Here is a 19,178-nt window from a genome sequence, read left to right as displayed (position 1 = left end):
CTCATCCCAGAGGATCCAGTGTCCTTTTCTGGCCTTTGGGGACATTGCATATAAATGGTACTCAGACATACATCCAGGAAAACAGCCATGCATGTAAAAAATAAATCAATTTATTTTTTTTAAAAAAAGCAGCCTATAAGTCATTGCAATCCACATCAAAATTCTAAGGACATTATACATAGAAATGGAAAAAAACCTCATAATTCATGTGAAAGCACAAAACATTCCTGAACAAAATGAATACTTCCACATGCTTGTGTTCATATACACACACAATAATAATTAATAATAATAAATTAAATTAAACATTTAAAAACTGTATATATGTTTCTTCATAGTATTATGCTTATGATTTGATCCTCAAAGAAATTAAGAGAAGGAAATACAAAATATAAAACACAGAACACATATACACATACACACTGCAAGTAAATTAATAAAAGCTAAAACTATAATTACCATATGACCGAGCCCAGCTACACTATTTCTGGGGCCTATGCTCCTGGACTCCACATCCTACAACTGAGTATTTGTTCAACTGTGCTCACTGCCACTCTATTCCCAATCGCTAGGAAATGGAATTATCCTAGCTGTCCATCAGTTGATGATTAGATAATGAAATGTGATAGAATTTCATTCAGTTATAAAGAAAAATGCAATTATTAATTTGTAGGGAAATGTGTGTACCTGGTAAAATAACTCAGGCTCAGAAAAACAAATGCTTCATGGATCCTTATACATGGATCCTAGCTTCAAATTTTTATATTTTTGTATTGAATTTGGGGTATCTTTGGAGGTCAGGAAGCTAGAAAGGGGACATGAGAGAGGGAGTAGATGAGGCCCTTAATGGAAGTAAAGAATAGTATCAAATATGTGCTGGCAAGCCTTCATAGTGCTGAAAGGTGTTATAAGCAGGCTGCTGGAGAGAAAATTCATCCGTAAATTCACCTAGAGCTGGATCCTACATGCCACAAGACTGAGCTTCTAGGCAAGATGTTCCTACCTGTGCAAGTGGCATGACTGTTATGAGAACAACCAGTCGGATTTGAGATCTCTTCCTATGAAGGATGACATGCCTGGTATGTTAAACTTGGTGAAAAGCCCATGACTGGGGAGGTCATAGAGCCTTAGAGAGAACTTACTACTGTTGTTTTGCAAATGAACATGATGTCAAACTGCTTTCTAAATATTTGTGTTTATACTCATAGATTTATATTCATACATTAGTGATTTTCTAAAACTTAGTAAAACAAAAAAAGTCTTTTTGTGTTGGACAGTGGTTAATGCAGAGACTCATACCTGATCTAAGTGCTGAGTGTAAGTTTCTGTTGAATGCTCAGCTCCAAATGGGACACCTAAATTAACCTCCTAAGACTCAGGAAACACTGGGGAAAGGGAATGTAGTATAAACACTGGAGGATGTGGAAGGATGCTGAGATACAACATGGCCACTGTACTCATGAATTCATATCCTCTATGGTATCTGTACAGGACCTGCATAAGATCAAGCTGGCCAACATTCTGGAGTGAATGTAGGAGAGATTCATGATATTCCATTCATAACTGAGAAGTTATTGGCAATTGGTGGTTGTTGGGTAAAGGGAGCCATTTTTCTTTGGGGTGTGGCCACTAGTAGGCCCATGCTTTGCTAGATGGCTTCACACCCATGTAGTTGCAGACTCAGTGGGTCATTTCTTAAAAAGAAGAAGGAGGAAGAGGAAGAGGAGGAGGAGGAGGAGGAAGAAGAGGAAGAGGAAGAAGAGGAAGAAAAAGAGGAAGAAGAAGAAGAGGAGGAGGAGGAGGAGGAGAAGAGAAAAGAAAAGATAAAAGAAGATCACATAAAGGTGGGAAGGGAAGGTTTAGGGGAAAGTCTAGAGAGAGTAGGAAAGGGAATTAAGGTTGGATATGATTAAGATATATTGTATACATGTTTGAAATTGTCAAATAAAATAAGCAAAAACATTCTAAAAATGTGATTGGTTGCACTGTAGTACAGAATAGAGCAATGCTCCTAACTTCTGAGCAAAGTAATTTGTTGTAAGTAAAAGCTGTTACAGGAGGAGATATCAGCAGTACCTCTTTTGGCTCTGGTGTGTGGTTGATACTGCTAATATGCCTAGAGGAAATTTAGGACAGACAAATAGAAAAAAATGCCAAGGCTCTTGAAGGGTTAATGACTTAAAAGCCTCAGGCAAGCTGAGAAACAGACAGGAAAGTTGCAGGCTCCTAACATCTTCAGGTAGTTAGGAGCCAAAAAGCTCCTGATAAAAAGGTCAGGTCCGCATACCAACCACTGTTTGCATTTACACTTTGAGCCTTCGGGAACGGATCTACAGATGGGATCCTCCACCTGAAAAGTTCCCTTTTCTGCTATAAAATCTCCGAGCTCCTTGCTTCCTTGTGCACAGTCCTCACTTTGCCACCCTTCATTGTTTTGATAGAGGTTGCTCTCCTCTTTGATTTTCACATTCTCTTGATCAATCCTGATCCAACAGGGAGGCACCTGTTTCAGAGCATTCAGAGAATGCTCTAAGTTGCAAGGCATCAAGGAGCCCACAGGTTCCAGAGAAAATGGAAGTTCCACAAAATGAGCTCAAGATGTTCCGAGCTATTTCCTCTCTTTGGGCATCATGGCAGAGACACCAACAACCTCATTGATGTGAGCAGAAAGTAACTAGTGCTCAAAGTCGCTCAAGCAGCCATGGTTGGCAGGGCCACATTTTATGAGGAAAAGGGGACAGAAAAGTAAATCACTTGGCAGTGTTCTTTTGGGATATTTGTCATGTTTTTAAACTTGAAGAAACCAAGAGACAGAAAGTTAAAACAAGGTGTTGTTTCCTGCCTTCTCACCAGTTAGAGGATGTTTATAGTTAGTACATAGAAGAGAGGACAATTCCTCCACAGACTCAGGATGCTGCTGTTGGAAACCTTTTGGGGGTGGGGGATGAGAGTGGGGAAAGGCAGAACCAGATGCATACCACCTAGGAAGCAGAGCCACAGCCCTACCTCATGCTGCCTCAGTTCTTACCCTCTGACAGGAGATCACCATTACAGAAGTGCTCTGTGACTTTTCTGCTCACATTATTGATGATAATTCAAGAATCCAGTCAAATTTATCATAGATTTTAAGGTGTGTGTGTGCGTGTGCGTGTGTGTGTGTAGACAAGCCCCACTTGTGGGAAACGGGTAGCCCATCCGTGGAGTTGTCACATAAGAGATTATAGTTTAATGGTTTGAGTATATAATAACAAGTTTAAAGGGTTAGGGTATAGCTTAATATTGCCACTCTTGCCCGCTATGTGCAGGGCTCTGGGTTCAATCTTCAGCACTATAAAACACTCATATAAAACACATGCATATGTTTATATGAGCGTATAAATATGCGGATATATTCCAGGAAATAGGTAAGATGGAGAATTTCACCAATGAACGATTAAAAAGCAAGCAGGTGGTAGGAAGGGTTTCAGAGAAGCAGAACAAGGACCTCTACAAAAGCAACAAGAACACCAGCAGAAACAATGGTCAAAGCTAACTTTAATCAGCATTTTGGCACTTAACCAGCATCTCTAGCAGGTCAAGAGTGCTTATTCTGGGGAAATGCAGGGTTCTTGCTAAGAGCAGTGATCTTTTTACTCAGCCTCCTTTCATCCGTCCCTTTCCTACTAAGGCACAGGTCAGAGCAGGATGGGAGCAGACACTGAGTCAGAACAGGAGGGCTACCTCCCAAACACTCCGTTTCTGTGAAATCGGCATTATCTGATCCATTTGGCAGATAAATCGAAAAGCTCCATCCACAGGGCTTGTCTTTATTTAACCTGAGATGATGTATTGATTCTGACAGACACACAGCAGCTTGATGTATTTATAGTGTGGCTTTCCTGAGCTTTTCTTTTTCATTTATTGGACATGTATTGACTGACCATCTAACGCAGCTGTCTATAACCCAGGTTTGTATGCCCCCTCCCCTTGCCTTTCTCTTTGCCTCTCTTGTTTGAGTTCTGCCAACTATAAACTGAAAGCTTTAAGCAAGGGCAGTGAAAAGATAGAACTGATTCAGAGGCACCTTGGTAGATGCCTTATCTTGCATCCAAGGCAGGTACTGATGGCCTTTGGTTTTCAGTATAGAGGTGTCCTCAGTCACTCTTAGCTTAAGCTCCTGCTGACTTTCTCTGTACCCATAGGGATGAGGTAGGAGTGGGAAGGCACTGTGAAGTGGGCACATATCTAAGCCAGTGAGGGTGGGAGTACATGAAAAAGGATTTTCACTTTCACTCTCTATTTGATGGGCAGGAGACATAATTCAACATGATTATTCAATGTCTCCACTAACTCAAGCAATCAGTTAGACATAGCAGTGGCCAAGTCAAGGATGCTTCTTTGTTGTATGGACGGATACTTTCCTTGTTGTATGGCTTTGTCCTCCCATTCCTGCTATGGGGACTCATGGCTTTGAGTACACTACCTCCATATAAGGTCACACTTGAGGGTCCACTTTCATGGGACTCCAAGTTGACAGTATCCTATAGCCAGTATTGTAACTTAGAGTCCCCGAAAGCTGTTTCACTGCTTAAAGGGCTGCGTGTCTCACACCCGCTGTCTCTTCATCCTGACATGTGTCTATCCGTACTCCTTACCATTTATGATCTATTCTAGCTTATTCTCCAGGACACTGCCAGGGAGAGCTGCTGCTCTACATCGTCCCGTCATCTCCACAGCTTGGTCTCTATTGCTTCACCTGTAGCTCTGAGTTATTTGGATTTTTTTTAATGGGTATTGAGCACTTGGGAGATATGGAATGGGATTGCGTGATATTAATATTAACTTCAAATTCTAAGACATTTGATTCTTATATACACATAATTTCTGATGCTGGTAGCTTGAATAATTAGTTATTTGTGGAGCTGGTAAGATGGTTGAGGGGGGTAAAGGTGCTTGCCCCAAGCTTGATGACTTGAGTTCAATTTCAGAAATCCACATGGTAGACAGAGAGCAGACTCCAGAAAGTTGTCCTTCTTCCATCTCAGAGCTGATCTGTCAGCCTTACTTAGCCTACACTATTAAAGACTGAAAGACAAGAAGGGTACTTTTCCATGTGGTTAGGAGAATGGGGGTACTCCTGGAGTTACACTCACAGTATCAGAGTATAGAGACTAGGCATAGTTTGCTTTTGTTGATTATAGGTTACGTCTGTTGGGCACATGCATCGTGAGTCATGTGTCAGTGATGCCAAGGAGGCAGTGTGCAGCGAATACGATCACTGGAACCAAATAAACCTAAAATACAGTCTCACTTTACCAGGTACTACTATGTAGCTCTGAAGGACATTTAACTCCTGTAAGCTTTTATTTCCCTGTCTGAAAACTGGGACCTTTAGCCTACATTACAGACTGTTGGAAGGCTATAATGATTCCAGGCATAGAGCCCTGACCAGGAAAAATGTTCATCAAACAATTCCTAGCTTTACAGTGAGAGGGTCATTAAGGTAATTGATAGCCCTAACCCAATGCTATATATATATATCTATAAGTAACTTGGCCATAGGATAGTAGAATTTGTTTTCTTGTTTGCATTGCTATGCAGTGGAATAAAAAGATAGATCTCAAAATATTTCACTAGTTAAAACTCTGAAAGGCATCTTGAGAATCTTTTGGAATTTAATATTGAAGCAGGCGAAATAATTTACTTCTTAAAAATCAACATTCTCTACACTGTGCACCAGAGAACTTGATTTCATGTGTCTAGTATTCATTCAGAATAAATACGGAGCGCAGTAAGAAACATTTGTATTCATTGTCTTGCTGTGAAGTTTCATCCTAGCCAGCTGAAACAGTCTTTTAAGTTTTCAAAGAGGCAAAGGAAACACAACCACACCATCTTCAAACAAAGCCACCCCAAGTTAATTAGCATATGTCCCCCATAGCCAGTAATGATGTCAGTAAAGGACTAGAGTTATGAGTTATTTAATACATATTGCACATGTTTTTGATAGATTTTCATAGAGTTTTGAATGTGTGCAGAGGAGGTAGAACATGTTTTATGAGTCAGACAAGCCCAGAGTGTAGCACAAAGCCATAAGGACCAGGAGCAGGCCTGGGCTATCACCCATTTAACATGAAAGAATTTTTCCTTCTCTTTTGATATCCATCCCATGACACTGACTCCTGGGAGGGAATCTGCTATGGGTTAAGCTGCATCTCTCCAAAACACATGTGATGAAGCCCTAACCTCATTCCTCAGAGTGTGGCTATATTTAGAGACTGGACTTTTCACGATGAAACTGAATTAGAAGAGGATTGTTAGGGTGGATCTCGATTCGGTACAAGTGCCATAAGAAAAGAGACACCAGGGATGTACTGGCGCAGAGGGAGGGCCATGTGTGTACATTGCAGAAGATAGCCATTTGCAAGCCAGATGAAAGCAACCATGCTGACATCTTGATCCTGGACCACTCCTTATCGTTAGGTGAGTAGGTAGTTGTAGTTATTCTCATTTTCTAGAAGTCAAAGCTGATATGGAGAATTTAGGTAGCTTCCCTAAGGCTATATTCACTGGGTGAATTTGTTGGGTTAACCCAACTCCGAAGCCCATTCTTGAGTCTCTTCTACCCCCAGCCTCATTGCTTCCCTTTGCTCCTTCTCAGGACAGGCTCCTTAACTGCTTACTACCCCGATTCTGCCCTGTCTTCCATGTTCAAGGTGTTCCATGATCTTTGTTACCCAGAATACTCTCCTCCATCCCTCTGCTGTAGTCAACTTACGCTAATGTTTTTTTTTTTTTTTTTTTTTTAAAAATTTTAAAATTTTTTTTTTTCTTTTTTTTCTTTTCGAGACAGGGTTTCTCTGTATAGCCCTGGCTGTCCTGGAACTCACTCTGTAGACCAGGCTGGCCTCGAACTCAGAAATCCGCCTGCCTCTGCCTCCCAAGTGCTGGGATTAAAGGCGTGCGCCACCACCACCCGGCTACGCTAATGTTTGATGGCATCTTTTTATACCTCTAAATGAAACCTTCTTTATGTCTGCATAAAGGGAATAAAAACTATCAACCTTCTACCAGGAAAATATTTTTGGAACAGATAAGCTAAACTGATCTGATCTTCTCTACTGCATCCCTGAGAGCAAAAATTATATCACCCACAATCCCATTTTTTTCTAGGGAGGGTTTTGGTGGTTGGTTGTTTTTGCTTTGCGGCAGGATTTGTTATACAGCCCAGTGAGGCCTGGATTTCATTATATGACCCAGGCTCCTGCCTCAGCCTCCTGAGTGCTGGGATTGTAAGTGTGTACCACCATGCCAGTTATTGGAGGTCTTGCTAAATAATGACTATTCTTACATGTTCTAGGGAAGGTTTTTGTTTATTTATTTCCTCACTCGCTCGCTCGCTCGTTCACTCGTTTATGCATTTGTTTACACATCCCACAATGATATTTGCATGGCTACCATGAATAAGTCACAATATTAAGTACTGTGGGAATTGAACATCTTAGAGTACGCTGTCCTCATGACATTGCTATTCAGAGCCAATAAGGCTCATTGTTGCTGGGCATTGTATCACAGGCCTTTAATTCCGGCACTTGGGAGGCAGATGGATCTCTGTGAATTTAAGGCCAGCCTTGTCTGTATACCATGTTTCAGGCTAGCCAAGAATCCACTGTAAAACTCTTTCTTACAAAAGGGCTCAGATTGGAGATTTTCCTCATGTTGTCCCTTTCCACAGATGTCAGTGTTGAAAGTCCATGAGGGTACCTCTGTTTACTATGATAGGATATCCTTTCTGAGACTGAGCCAATCCAGAAAACCCAGTGGAGAAAGAGTGAAGAGTCTCATGATTATATCCTTTATCCCTTGCATCAGGATTTTCCTGAGTGGACCTTTTCCAGTATCAAAATTCAGAAGGAGCCCCCTGTCTACTTAAGCTGGTTTGAGTTCTGTTTCTGTTGTATGCTACCCAAGTGTTTCCATGTATGACATATAGTTAGTTATCAGGGTAACTTTCTGATACATTTTCAGATGGAGCCTCAGGGGATCTTGTATTTTTAGAATTACTAGTCAGTACCTAAAGTAGACATCTGATTTACCTTTGGCCAGTGTTGAATCTCTTCAATAGCATCATGCCCTGAGGGAATAATTTTCCTGCATCTGTCAAAGCAGCATGGGAAAGGGCAGTTGTAGGACTGGGTGGCACATTTTAGGTGAGAGAACATTAGTTTCTGATGCCAGTGGAAAATCTGGGCAGGTAGATAAAATCAAATGCTCTTCAAAGAAAGTAGAAACTTTCAGAAAAACCTGTGTGGTTGTACATAGGTGTGTGTACCTTAAAAGAGAAGCAGCCAATACAAAGGGCTGTTTCTGAAGGGTTTAGGTAGAGTGGGTACTGCCAGAAATGCTGTGCTGCAGACATTCCAATTGGTCAGCATTTGGCATCTGTCATAATGAGGGGACAGTCAATAACCAAGTGAGGATTTAAAACAGCACCAAATATTTTAAAGTTCTTTTCTTTTAATTCGTCCTCTACCTGCCCTGTGGGAAGCCATGGCAAGGCCTTACTCTTGGCTAACACTCACCCTTGGCTCTTCTATCTACTATTCTTCTTCCTGCTTACCTTCCATGATTCACTTGTCAGTTCTCAGAACTTCAAACAAGGCCTCATAGCAACCTACCTTAGTAACCCTTCCTCCTGATCTTTAGATTTAGACAACATCCTGCTCGATAGATGTTTTTAGAACCCCTGATAATGGCAAGGCTTTCTGAGAACAACAGGTATAACCTAGTTAGACTCCACAGCTGCAGCTAGCTTCCTCCACCTGCAAAGCCCTCTTTCCTTTCCTACCCCTTCCCATATCCTGTTTTCAGAGTTTATAACCTGTGTGAACAATCCAAATTTTGTCAGCTTGATCGGACTTCTTGACTTGCTGTGCCTCCTTATTTTCTCTTGCATCTCAGTCCTCTCCAAGAGTCTAAGGGTCCCACTTGATTGTCCAGCTGGCCTGGACACTGCCCTGACTAGAAGATGACCAGTAGGGAAGGCCGGTGAGGTGTTGAAATAAAGATATAAGATTAGACAGCCTTCCCTTTTATCCTCCTGAAACAAGGAGTCAAGGCCTAGCCAAGGACATCAGAAGCATTTTGATGGAATGACAAATGGAGGCTTTGATTTGGACTAGACTCTTTAACATGCCTTAATTATGACTGTTCTAATAACTCAGCAGAACTGGGAGTTAAAGGATTTACCCAGGAATTAGGAGAAATGTCTTCAGGGTATACGGTGAAGGATATAAAGAAAAATAAAACTGTTTGTGGTTGCTTACCATGTTTAGATAATTCAGTAGAACGGTTATGTACACTGTATGTTATTCCAGGGCACTTAGTCATAGGTTTATTTTGAAGTTGGCCATAAGGTATAGCACCATTTAACCCACCATATCCTACTGGCTTCTCTATATGGACCCTGAATCTTAGTAGCAATGACCTCTGTGAGTTCAGTTCAGGGACAAATTTCCTTTCTTGAACTAAAGGTTGTGCTTCAATCCAACTGTTAGACCAAACAGGGACATACTTTACCACAGAATATTTTCACTTGCTGATATATAGTAGTAGTAGTAACAGGAAGACCAACACTGAGTATGTCTTATTGTAGCATACACGTTCTGTGTTGAACACATACTTGGCCAGGCAAGGTGACGTATATCGAAATTCTTGAGCTCTCCGGAGTCTGAGGCAGGAAGATCCTGACTTCAAGGCCAGCCTGAACAAGACAGTGTGTGTGTGTGTGTGTGTGTGTGTGTGTGTGTGTGTGTGAGAGAGAGAGAGAGAGAGAGAGAGAGAGAGATCTGCTCTCCTTGCTTCATCCCAAGAACAGTGACTCATGATTCACAGATGAATTTTCTGTCTTTGTTTCATCTATAGAAAGCACAGAGTTCAACTTATCTGCATGCCCCCCCATCTGCCTGTACATTTACATCTTGAGCCTCAGTTAGCTTCCATTTTGACTTTCTTCTTTGCCTCCACCCTTGTTCCTCTTTTAGTTTTTAAAACTAAAGTTTTAAAACTAAAGTTCTAGATTATCTTTGTAATGTGCATTAAGCAGTGTTACAAAAAAATGATTTTCCTATGAACCTATTAAAAAGATCTTGTGTGTGTAGAATATCACGTACGTCGTTCTAGACACAAGACATGAATCTTCACATACGAAACTCGGCAAATGCCCACTAGCATGCTAAGTTATGTTCTCAGGAAACAGCACCATGTGGCATAACTCACCTACCCCAGTAGTGTGATCTCCCTTGGGTCCTGTGTAGGAGGTGGGTGTTTCTCCCCTCCCCCTGTGCCAGCTGCTGCGGTTCCTCTTCTCCTGAGTAAACGCACATTCATCTTGATCAAAAGTGCACTCTCCAGGTGGAGGTGGAAGTCTCTCTGCAAGGAAACAGCAGGTGTTGCAATTACTGAGACAGTCGATGAATATGTATTTTCTCAAGGCTCCTAGGAGCCCACTTTGCATGTCTGAGAGGTGTCTGGCCATATGTCAAGCCTATGGAGAGGCAGACCCCCACAGGTAGTCTACCCAGCTTTACCCCCAGGGAATCTATGCTTCCTCATGGGTCCTATCATGATGGCACAGAATCAAAAATCTAGATCTGAAATATCAGGTCACTTTGCACAAGACACTCACTTGTCGAACTCGGGAATTTGTTTGAGTGGAATTACAGAGCTCTGAAAACTGTAGATACACTGCATCTATGAAAGTAAAAAATAAATAAATAATAAAAAATGAAAACGTTGTATAATGTAAGAGCTTTCTTCAAAAATCCAGGGTGAATGAAGGATCTTCTCAGATCAGCTCCGTATCTCTTCTGGAGGAGGAGCAGAGAAGATGCATGAAACCAACTTACTGCTGTTGGCAGAGCTGTGCAGCTCAAATGATGTCATTTTTCTGTGCCTCAGGGTTCATATTTGTATGTGGGGATATTAGTGATATCCACTTCATAGGATTGCAAGGGTTAAATAGGATGTGTGTGAAAAAATTTAGGACATGTAATAATACTATTAGTAGTAGTAAAAAAATACTAAGAGCTGTTATTTTGCTAATAAAAGTCTCATTTTTTCATTTCCAGACATGACTGTGTTTTATATTGAAGATTAAACCAGGGCCCTGAACACCCTAGGCAAGCAGTACACCCCCAGCCAATACTTGTCTTTGAATGTTTTTTTGTTTTTGTTTTTTGTTTTTTTTTTGTTTTTTTTTTACTAACGTCAGTAGTTATTACCACTAGATGAATGCTATCTCTCAACTCAGTGGTGACTTTCTCCTTTGTCTCAACTTTACTACGACTCCCTACATCCATATTCTTAGTAAAATTCTGATGACTGTCTATTTTTTGTTTCTCTTGTATTCAATTTTGTATACAGTGCTAATTACTGAGGCCTCATCTCCTGGTCTTTGCCTTGAGTGCATATATTCTTATTGTGACTGTCCTTCCAGAGGCTCAGAAAACAAGGTGTCTTCCTTAATTTGTTTTTAGTTCTGTGGGAGAGTAAATACAGAGCCCATGTAAGTTATGTAAGCCACTGAGCTTGGCCTCCAATCCAAATAATTGTTTTCAGCTATTCTCCAGTATCAGACAGGTACTGCACTTTGGCTGCCTGTAAAAAAGAGGCCCACAGAGGATCTCTGAGGTATGCCCCACTCACTCACTCGCTGTCCACCATGCCTAGCATGCTCCTATCTCACCATCAGCACTTAGTCTGAAGCAAGATTAAAAGAAGGGAAATTATGAAGAAATGGCTTGGAGGTGCTCATTCTGGAGTCTGGTTAAAATCTCAAGCCAGCCAAGAGTAGAAGACTTTTGACAACTCTAGAATTATTTTTAAAATAATAATGCTTAAATAACAGTGAGCCTTGCTAATCATTTGTATACTTTAACGTTTAACCTCACTCCATTACCAGATCCAAATATGTTATGTTCTGAAAACCTCACAAACGAGATTATGAACTTAGTCTACAGATAGAACGTCTTAATTCCCTTGTGACTAATATGGTAAGGAATCCCTCAGCCCTGTGACCTATGGTGTTGTCTCTTTAACAGCCTTTAAGTTTATTAGTGCACATAATATGATCTCTTTTACCCAAAACAAAAAAAGTCTTAGAAAAGCTTTGAACAATGTAACTCCAAAAGCCACCGAAAATATCTGTCTATGACCACTGAGACTCTCTCTTGAGGCTTCACAGCCATGTCTTGGGTGTTTACTGTTCATTTTCTTTTTTTTTTAAACTTTTTTTTTAAGATTTATTTATTTCATTTATATGAGTACACTGTAGCTGTCTTCAGACACACCAGAAGAGGGCATTGGATCCCATTACAGATGGTTGTGGGCCACCATGTGATTGTTGGGAATTGAACTCAGGACCTCTGGAAGAATAGCCAGTGCTCTTAACCTCTGAGCCATCTCTTCAGCCCTACTGTCCATTTTCTAAGCACCTTGTATTGATACCAGAACCTAAATCTATGTTAACACCTTTTCTTAGTAAGTTCCAACGCTGATCCTGACTCATTCAGAAAATCTTATCTGAGGTATAGGGCTCTGAGCTGAGGTCTTTGGAAGGACTGCTCCATTGTTATCCCAAAGCTCCAGGATCACTGTAGAAGCACAGGTGCAGAGTGAATAAGAACCAGAGGCTGTAGATCATCTGGACTCAGCAGGGCAACTGCACATATGAACTCACAGTAGCTGTGACAGCATACACAAAATCTGTGCAAGGCTAAGCCAGAAATCCTAGCATGGAGTGGGGGCGGTGGACAGACAATACTACCTACCCCTTACAATTGATAGCTAATATAGCTAATTGAAAAGGAAGGATTGGAATAGCTAAGAGTTCCTCATAAATTGACCATGTTTCAGTGGAAGGACACACATCCGAGAATATTTTGGGTGGCACAAATTGGTCTTGAATGGTTTAGGGAAAAACCCCACAAGGTTGAGTGAAAAGGGAAAGGGAGTAATTCAGGGAAGAGTTAGGGAGGTAAATATGATCAAAACAACATTGTATAGAAGTCTCAAGGAGCTAAAAAAAAAACAAAAATTATCCCTAAGCTAGTGTAAGCAGCAGCACAAGGCTGTGTCCCCTGTGCTGCTGCAGAGTTTGTTTTACTGTCCCTTAATTCATTTAGAATATATCATCTTTGTTAAAAATTTAATAGTATACATGTCACAAGTATTTGTGAAATAAAAATGCCATCAATATTACTTGAAAATGTGCATTCTCTAAGAGTACAATGATAATTATGTTAGTCAAAATAAAGGGCACTTGTTTTTAAAGTACTATTTGGAGGCAGTTCATGAGCATGTCCCTAAACATTCAGGGAGGTGTTGCTAACTTTCCTTACAATGAGGGAAAGTCACACACGTGAAGCCATACAGAACACTGGAGTCTTTATTTCCAAAATGTAGACTCCATTACAAAAGTCTGTGGAAAGGCATTTCTGTCAAGAAAAGTAAAGGATATCCCCATGAACACCCACACTCCAGTGTCATCCCCTTCCCCACGTCCTACCTTTTTGTGTTTATAACCCCTGTGTGAATGAGTAAAAATTATGATTTGAAAAAAATAAATAAATTATAAAAAATAAAAAAAAGAAAAGTAAAGGATAGAATAGCATAGGATGAATGCAGGAGTTTCCCAGAGGAACTGGAAGTGTCTGTCATAGGCAAGGGAGACTCACAATTGGAATGAGCTCTTACCTGGAGACCGACAGTTTCCTAAGTGTATGGTAATGTCATCCAGGGCTACCAGTCCACAGTCCCAAAAGCTTTTGCATAGGCTCATAAAAACCACCTGTAATTCATAAAAAATAAATCATGAATTCTGTTAGCTGAAAATGGAAACCCCTTCAACCTGGGATTTACTCAGCAAAACAGAACTACACAAGCAGTTAGAAGTACCTCTCCCTCTCCTTGACCATTCGAGGGACAGGGTACAGTGGTGCGGAGAGTGCTTCCTGTTGGGATACGACCCTGGAGCTGCCTTCTTTTAAGCAGAGTGGACTTTATAATAATAATGAACCATGTGTATGAACAACAACAACAAAAAAACTAAAGCAGTCCTCAAAGATTGGTAGCTAGTCTGAGGTAAAAAAGCGATTAGTTGGGTGATATGGAAAAAGCCTGCTAGGTTCTGAGTGTCTTGTCTTGATAATTCCAAAGTGGCTGTTGCTTTCCAAGCATTTTTCGAATGTCTCTGGTACGAACATTATTTGTTGTTTTTAACCAATGTCTAGTGATGTGCTTTATTTACGTTATGAACAAAGTTCCATTGGCTACTCACCCAGAGACTCCTGTTCTATTTCCAAGACAAAGACTCACCCGTGTCCCCAGCTGGTGTGATGAATGAAAGCATTGGCATGGTTATTTCATCAGTCTCCATAGTTTTATTGTTGTGTGTGAAGGAAGAATAAATCCATATCATACGTTATTAAATTTTGTGGGTGGGAGTAGAGGGGAGGTTGATTTCTTATAATTAGGCCAGTATAAAGGCTATGTTTCAGATGCATGATGCCCAAAGAGTGACATATTGAAATATTTGTGTCACATTTTCGCTGTAGTTGACAGATCTACTTCCAGTATGTTTCGTAGTGTTTAATTAGTGTGGGCTAGTATGACCTATGTCCCATCTCGCCACTATAAATCTTCATTCACATGAAGAAGACAAAGGATGACATAACAGAAGTTAAAATTCTACTTACTATTAATGAGAAAACTTGACTTTCTAGGTCCTCCTATTCTAAATGTTGTGGCTTAATTTTATTTATGTGTGCTACTAGTAGGGTCCTCTTGCTCATGATGATCAGATTTATTAGAATACAGAATTTATTTTAAGAGAGGAATCTTAGATCATGAGGCTGTTTATCATAGTTTTTATAGTTATCATAGTTTTCCCTGTAGAAAACTGTGCAAACTATAAAATTCCCCAAGCCAATCTCGCCAGAGGAAGCACTAATTGCCTGATGAGTGAATGTTTCCTGGCTTTGCATTCATATCCTCTTATAAATGTGATAGCTAAGAGATATAAATGTTTATCTTTGTGGAGCTTCACAGGACAAAAAAAAAAGACAGGGTAGCTTGTTAATCTTTCATCTTTAGAGATTGAAGCGGTTACATAAATAAGATGTAAAATATTCTGCTTCCTACGTTCACGCGTTGGAATTTATTCTGCATTTGGAAAGCAAAGGTCTCTGTCATCAGTCCCGACCAGTATCACATTCTATTAGCATTTTTGTTGTTATATGAGGAGGAATGCCTTGATATGTCTCATGATTTATCAAATTAATTGTGCTACACAGAGGGAAAGACTGGCCTTGCTTTCCTTTTGTCAGCTTTAATGTCGGTTTTTCAGAAGTATGCTGGGGGAGAACTTTTGTGCAACGAATACGAAGTGGTAAATGATCCGCCCTCTAAATCCTTCCCTGTAGAAAACGCAAACATTTTGCATGGCAATGCATTCTAAAGTGGAGAAATATTAGCATGCTTTTATATGTTTACTATAGCACTATTTTATAATGGCATTAAACCAAAGAAGCATGTAGGCATGCAACAGAAGAGATAGCCTAAATTTCCAAAGGGAAAGAAATCAACTAGAATACAACGGTTTGAGAAATAGGCGACCATTAAATCTGAGTGTTGTGAACATTACTTAGCACTACAGATACAGATAGATAAAGTTTAAAAAGCCAATTAAAAGAGAAAACAATCCCCAATTCATCTAAAGTAATAGAAAAAGCCTAGAAAATTTACCGGCTATATAATTATTGTGTTAGGCTCATAAAATTATGGCTAGTTCAGAGTTTCCTCCTACGTTTTATAATTTGTCGTTAGCTATGGTTGAAAACAAAAGGAATCAGGATGTCTATATCTAAGTGTAGAATGATTTACTTTGTAGAGTGATGTACTTTGATTCTAACCCCCACTCTCCTCTCTCCTCAGTCTGTCTGGCTCTCTTCCTCTTCCTAAGCAGGGCCTCCTTTTATTTTCATGGCTCACAGATGTGTCTTTTTATCTAAAATTTGTATATACGAGGACATGTGTGGTGATGTAGGTGGGAAAGGATTGTGGTGTAGCTCAATGGCAGAGAGCTTGCCTAGCATGTGCAGGAGTCTGGGTTCAATTCCCAGCACGAGACAGAGACAAGAGTAGACTAATGAGTTAATATTTACTCTAGACTAGTGTCATTGATTATAGCAGCTCATAGGCACAAAGTCTATTCAAATTAAAGTTATTCAGTTTCATCAGCAACATGTCAAAGTAGCCAGTGCTGTAGCCACATGCAGCCAAGTGCCTAACTGAGTTGACCCAACAGATATACATCTCCTCAGTGCAGAAAGGAACACTGAATGGACTTCTTGGCTCTCCTTTTGCCACACCAAATAACATATGTGGCTCTTTTTTGCCATGCCAAGTATGTCGAGAAAAATACTAAAGAAATTTTGCACAACACCAGGCTGTCTTTACTTCAAAATTTTCCACAAATACCAGTCAGTCCACATGTCCTTCTGTCTGACCAAAGACTTTCCCCAATCCATCATCTACTCACTAGATTCAAGCTAAGTCCTCAAACCCCAGATTTGATTGGCACTTCTCTGTAGGTGCTCCAGAATATAAAAGAACTGTAACAAGATCATTGTGTTCAGCCTAGCAGCTGGCACTCTCCACTTAAGCACTGATAACACCAGACACTATGGTTCTTGAAGGTTATTTGGCATGGAGAAGTGATTTTCAGGTAGTTGGTGACAGAAGGAGTTGCTGACTTACCCTGTGTTGACTTTGTCTGATAAAAGAAAAGATAACCTACTGCCTCTCCAAGAACTCTCTCCACAGGTACCAGTGCATCCATGTTTCTTATGGTGTTATTTACAATAACCAAATTTATAGATTCAGCCTAGGTGTCCAAATCACGATGGATAAAGAATATATACACAATGGAGTTTTATTTAGCTATACAGAAGAATATAATTGTGACAGTTTCTGGAACATCCATAGAACTAGAGACCATCTTGTTAAGTGAAATAGGTCAGACTCAGAAAGATAAGTACCACATATTTTCTCATATGTACAAATTTTAGATAAAAAGACACATCTGTGAGCCATGAAAATAAAAGGAGGCTCTGCTTGGAAAGAGGAAGAAAGCCAGAAGGAATGAGGTGAGAGGCTAGTGGGGGTTAGAATCAAAGTACATTTTATATATGAATAAAATATATCAACCCATTATTTTGTGCAATGAATATTCACTAAAAACCCTTTCCATGCGGGCTGAGATGAGACTGTGTCAAAGGCCCAGTCATACTCTACGTTCATGTTAATCTCTTATATAGATAGACCTAAAGCCCCAATGTCTATATCAGTTTCAGGACTATTTCAAAGACAGCAATCCTCTCTAGAAAGCGGGAAATAAACCTTAGTCCACTGTATACTAAACTGTATTGAAAAAGGAGAAAGATGAGGCAGAACAGAGTTCCCTAGACATGAAGTTGGATGGTATCTCTTAGACAGATGTTCTGGGTTGTACAGGATAGCTCAGAGATTAGGAATAGCTATACTCATTAAATGAGTGTGTGGCAGTGCCTGAAAGTTTCAGCTCTTAGGTACTAATAATGCTTGAAAATTTTTGTTTTGATGGAAAATATTCATCATTGAAGAAACCTCTCTAGACTAGTTTTGAAAACGAATGCAAAGTAAATGGAGAACTACCTAAATATTCTTGCAAACAATATAGTTAAGTAATAATTGATAACATTATTTAAATTAGTCTTCATTTGCTAATAAAAAAACCCTCACATATGTTCTTTTATTCACAAAAGGGTGTTTCAATCTCAGTGCTATTGATATTTCAAAGCCAGATGACTCTGAATACTGTAGCATGGTTCACAGCATCCTTGGCCTCTACCTACAGCCCATGGATAGGCTAACTGGAACCTAACTATAGCAAGTCTGTTTTCACTGTTTCTCTTTTGCCTCATCTTCCAAATAATTAGCCAATGAAATCAGTTTTCCCCAAAGAGAAAAATAAAGGAAACTAACTAAGAACACTACCAGCCATGTACCTACCTGAGCACCTATGCTCAGGTACCTACCTATGTTTTACATGAATGCCCGGTGACCTGTGGACATAAGCAGCACCAGGTCAAAAGAGTTGGTTACTGCAAGCGTTTAAGACCATCTTGGCATGCCACTGGCCGTGCTAGAATCGAACTTTTCAGAAACCCCACATAAGCTTTTGTGCCTATGGCCCCAGCAAGATGGCATTCTCATTGCCAATGAAAATCTGCTCTTACCACTCCATCTCTCAAGCTTGGTTTTATTAGATGGCAATGGGATCACATCCTTACAGCTATGTGCCCACCAGATGCTAGAATCGCCCCCAAATCCAGACAATCAAAAATTCGTCCAGACATTGGTACCAGCGCACCTTTAATCCCAGCACTTGGGAGGCAGAGGCAGGTGGATCTCTGAGTTCAAGGCCAGCCTGGTCTACAGAGTGAGTTCCAGGACAGCCAAGGCTACACTGAGAAGTCTTGTCTTGAAAAATGGAATCAAACCAAACCAAACCAGACTAAATCAGACACTGGTGTCAAACATTCCTTGAGGAACAAAACCTCCTGGCTGAGAACAACTGGAAAAATAGAATAAACTTCTATGTGGATTACAAAAGCCATTAACTAGAGTCCTGTAATGTCCAGTCTCTGTTTGCAGCTCTGGTGCCTTATATTTTGATTCATATTGATTTCAAGCTATTTGTTTTCTTTACATATCCCCAATCCCTGAAAACGAAAGATAAAGAAACAAGGCAAGGCAAGTAATGAATATTCAAACCAATAATCATACCCTAGATTTTCAGGTCTGCTTATATTTAGATTCCTTTTTTTTTTTCAAACTTCATTGTGTTTTATTGTCATGACTAGCACATTTATGCCTTTATACAATGTGAGAATATATTGAATAGCAATAAATATACAGGCTGTGGCAGTTTTTTTTTTATTATCCAGTATTTATATATTTGGAAATGCTCAATTAGCAAGATACCCATACAATTAGAGTTGTTACCCAATACCTAACCTTTTGATATAAATTGTTACCCAGGACTGCTCTGGGCCCATGCATAGTTCTCCATAGCTGCTCGACTCCTCCTTCTCTCT

The 19,178-nt window shown here is 40.1% G+C and overlaps 1 protein-coding gene across 1 annotated transcript in view; it reads right to left on the bottom strand.

The window, feature by feature from the left end:
- Positions 1-19,178, bottom strand: part of Mamdc2 (MAM domain containing 2) — a 151,092-nt gene that overhangs the window by 15,280 nt on the left and 116,634 nt on the right. The window contains exons 10-11 of the mRNA XM_028764009.1: positions 13,735-13,828; positions 10,258-10,410 (exon numbers count right to left, since the gene is read on the bottom strand). Coding sequence (XP_028619842.1) covers positions 10,258-10,410; positions 13,735-13,828 — 247 coding nt within the window. The remainder of the gene's footprint in view (positions 1-10,257; positions 10,411-13,734; positions 13,829-19,178) is intronic.

The sequence above is a fragment of the Grammomys surdaster genome, unplaced genomic scaffold (genome assembly GCF_004785775.1).
Source record: "Grammomys surdaster isolate TR1022 unplaced genomic scaffold, NIH_TR_1.0 141, whole genome shotgun sequence".
Lineage (NCBI taxonomy): Eukaryota > Metazoa > Chordata > Mammalia > Rodentia > Muridae > Grammomys > Grammomys surdaster.
The sequence above is the reverse complement of the archived record's forward strand: the minus strand, read 5'-3'. Positions and strand labels throughout refer to the sequence as shown.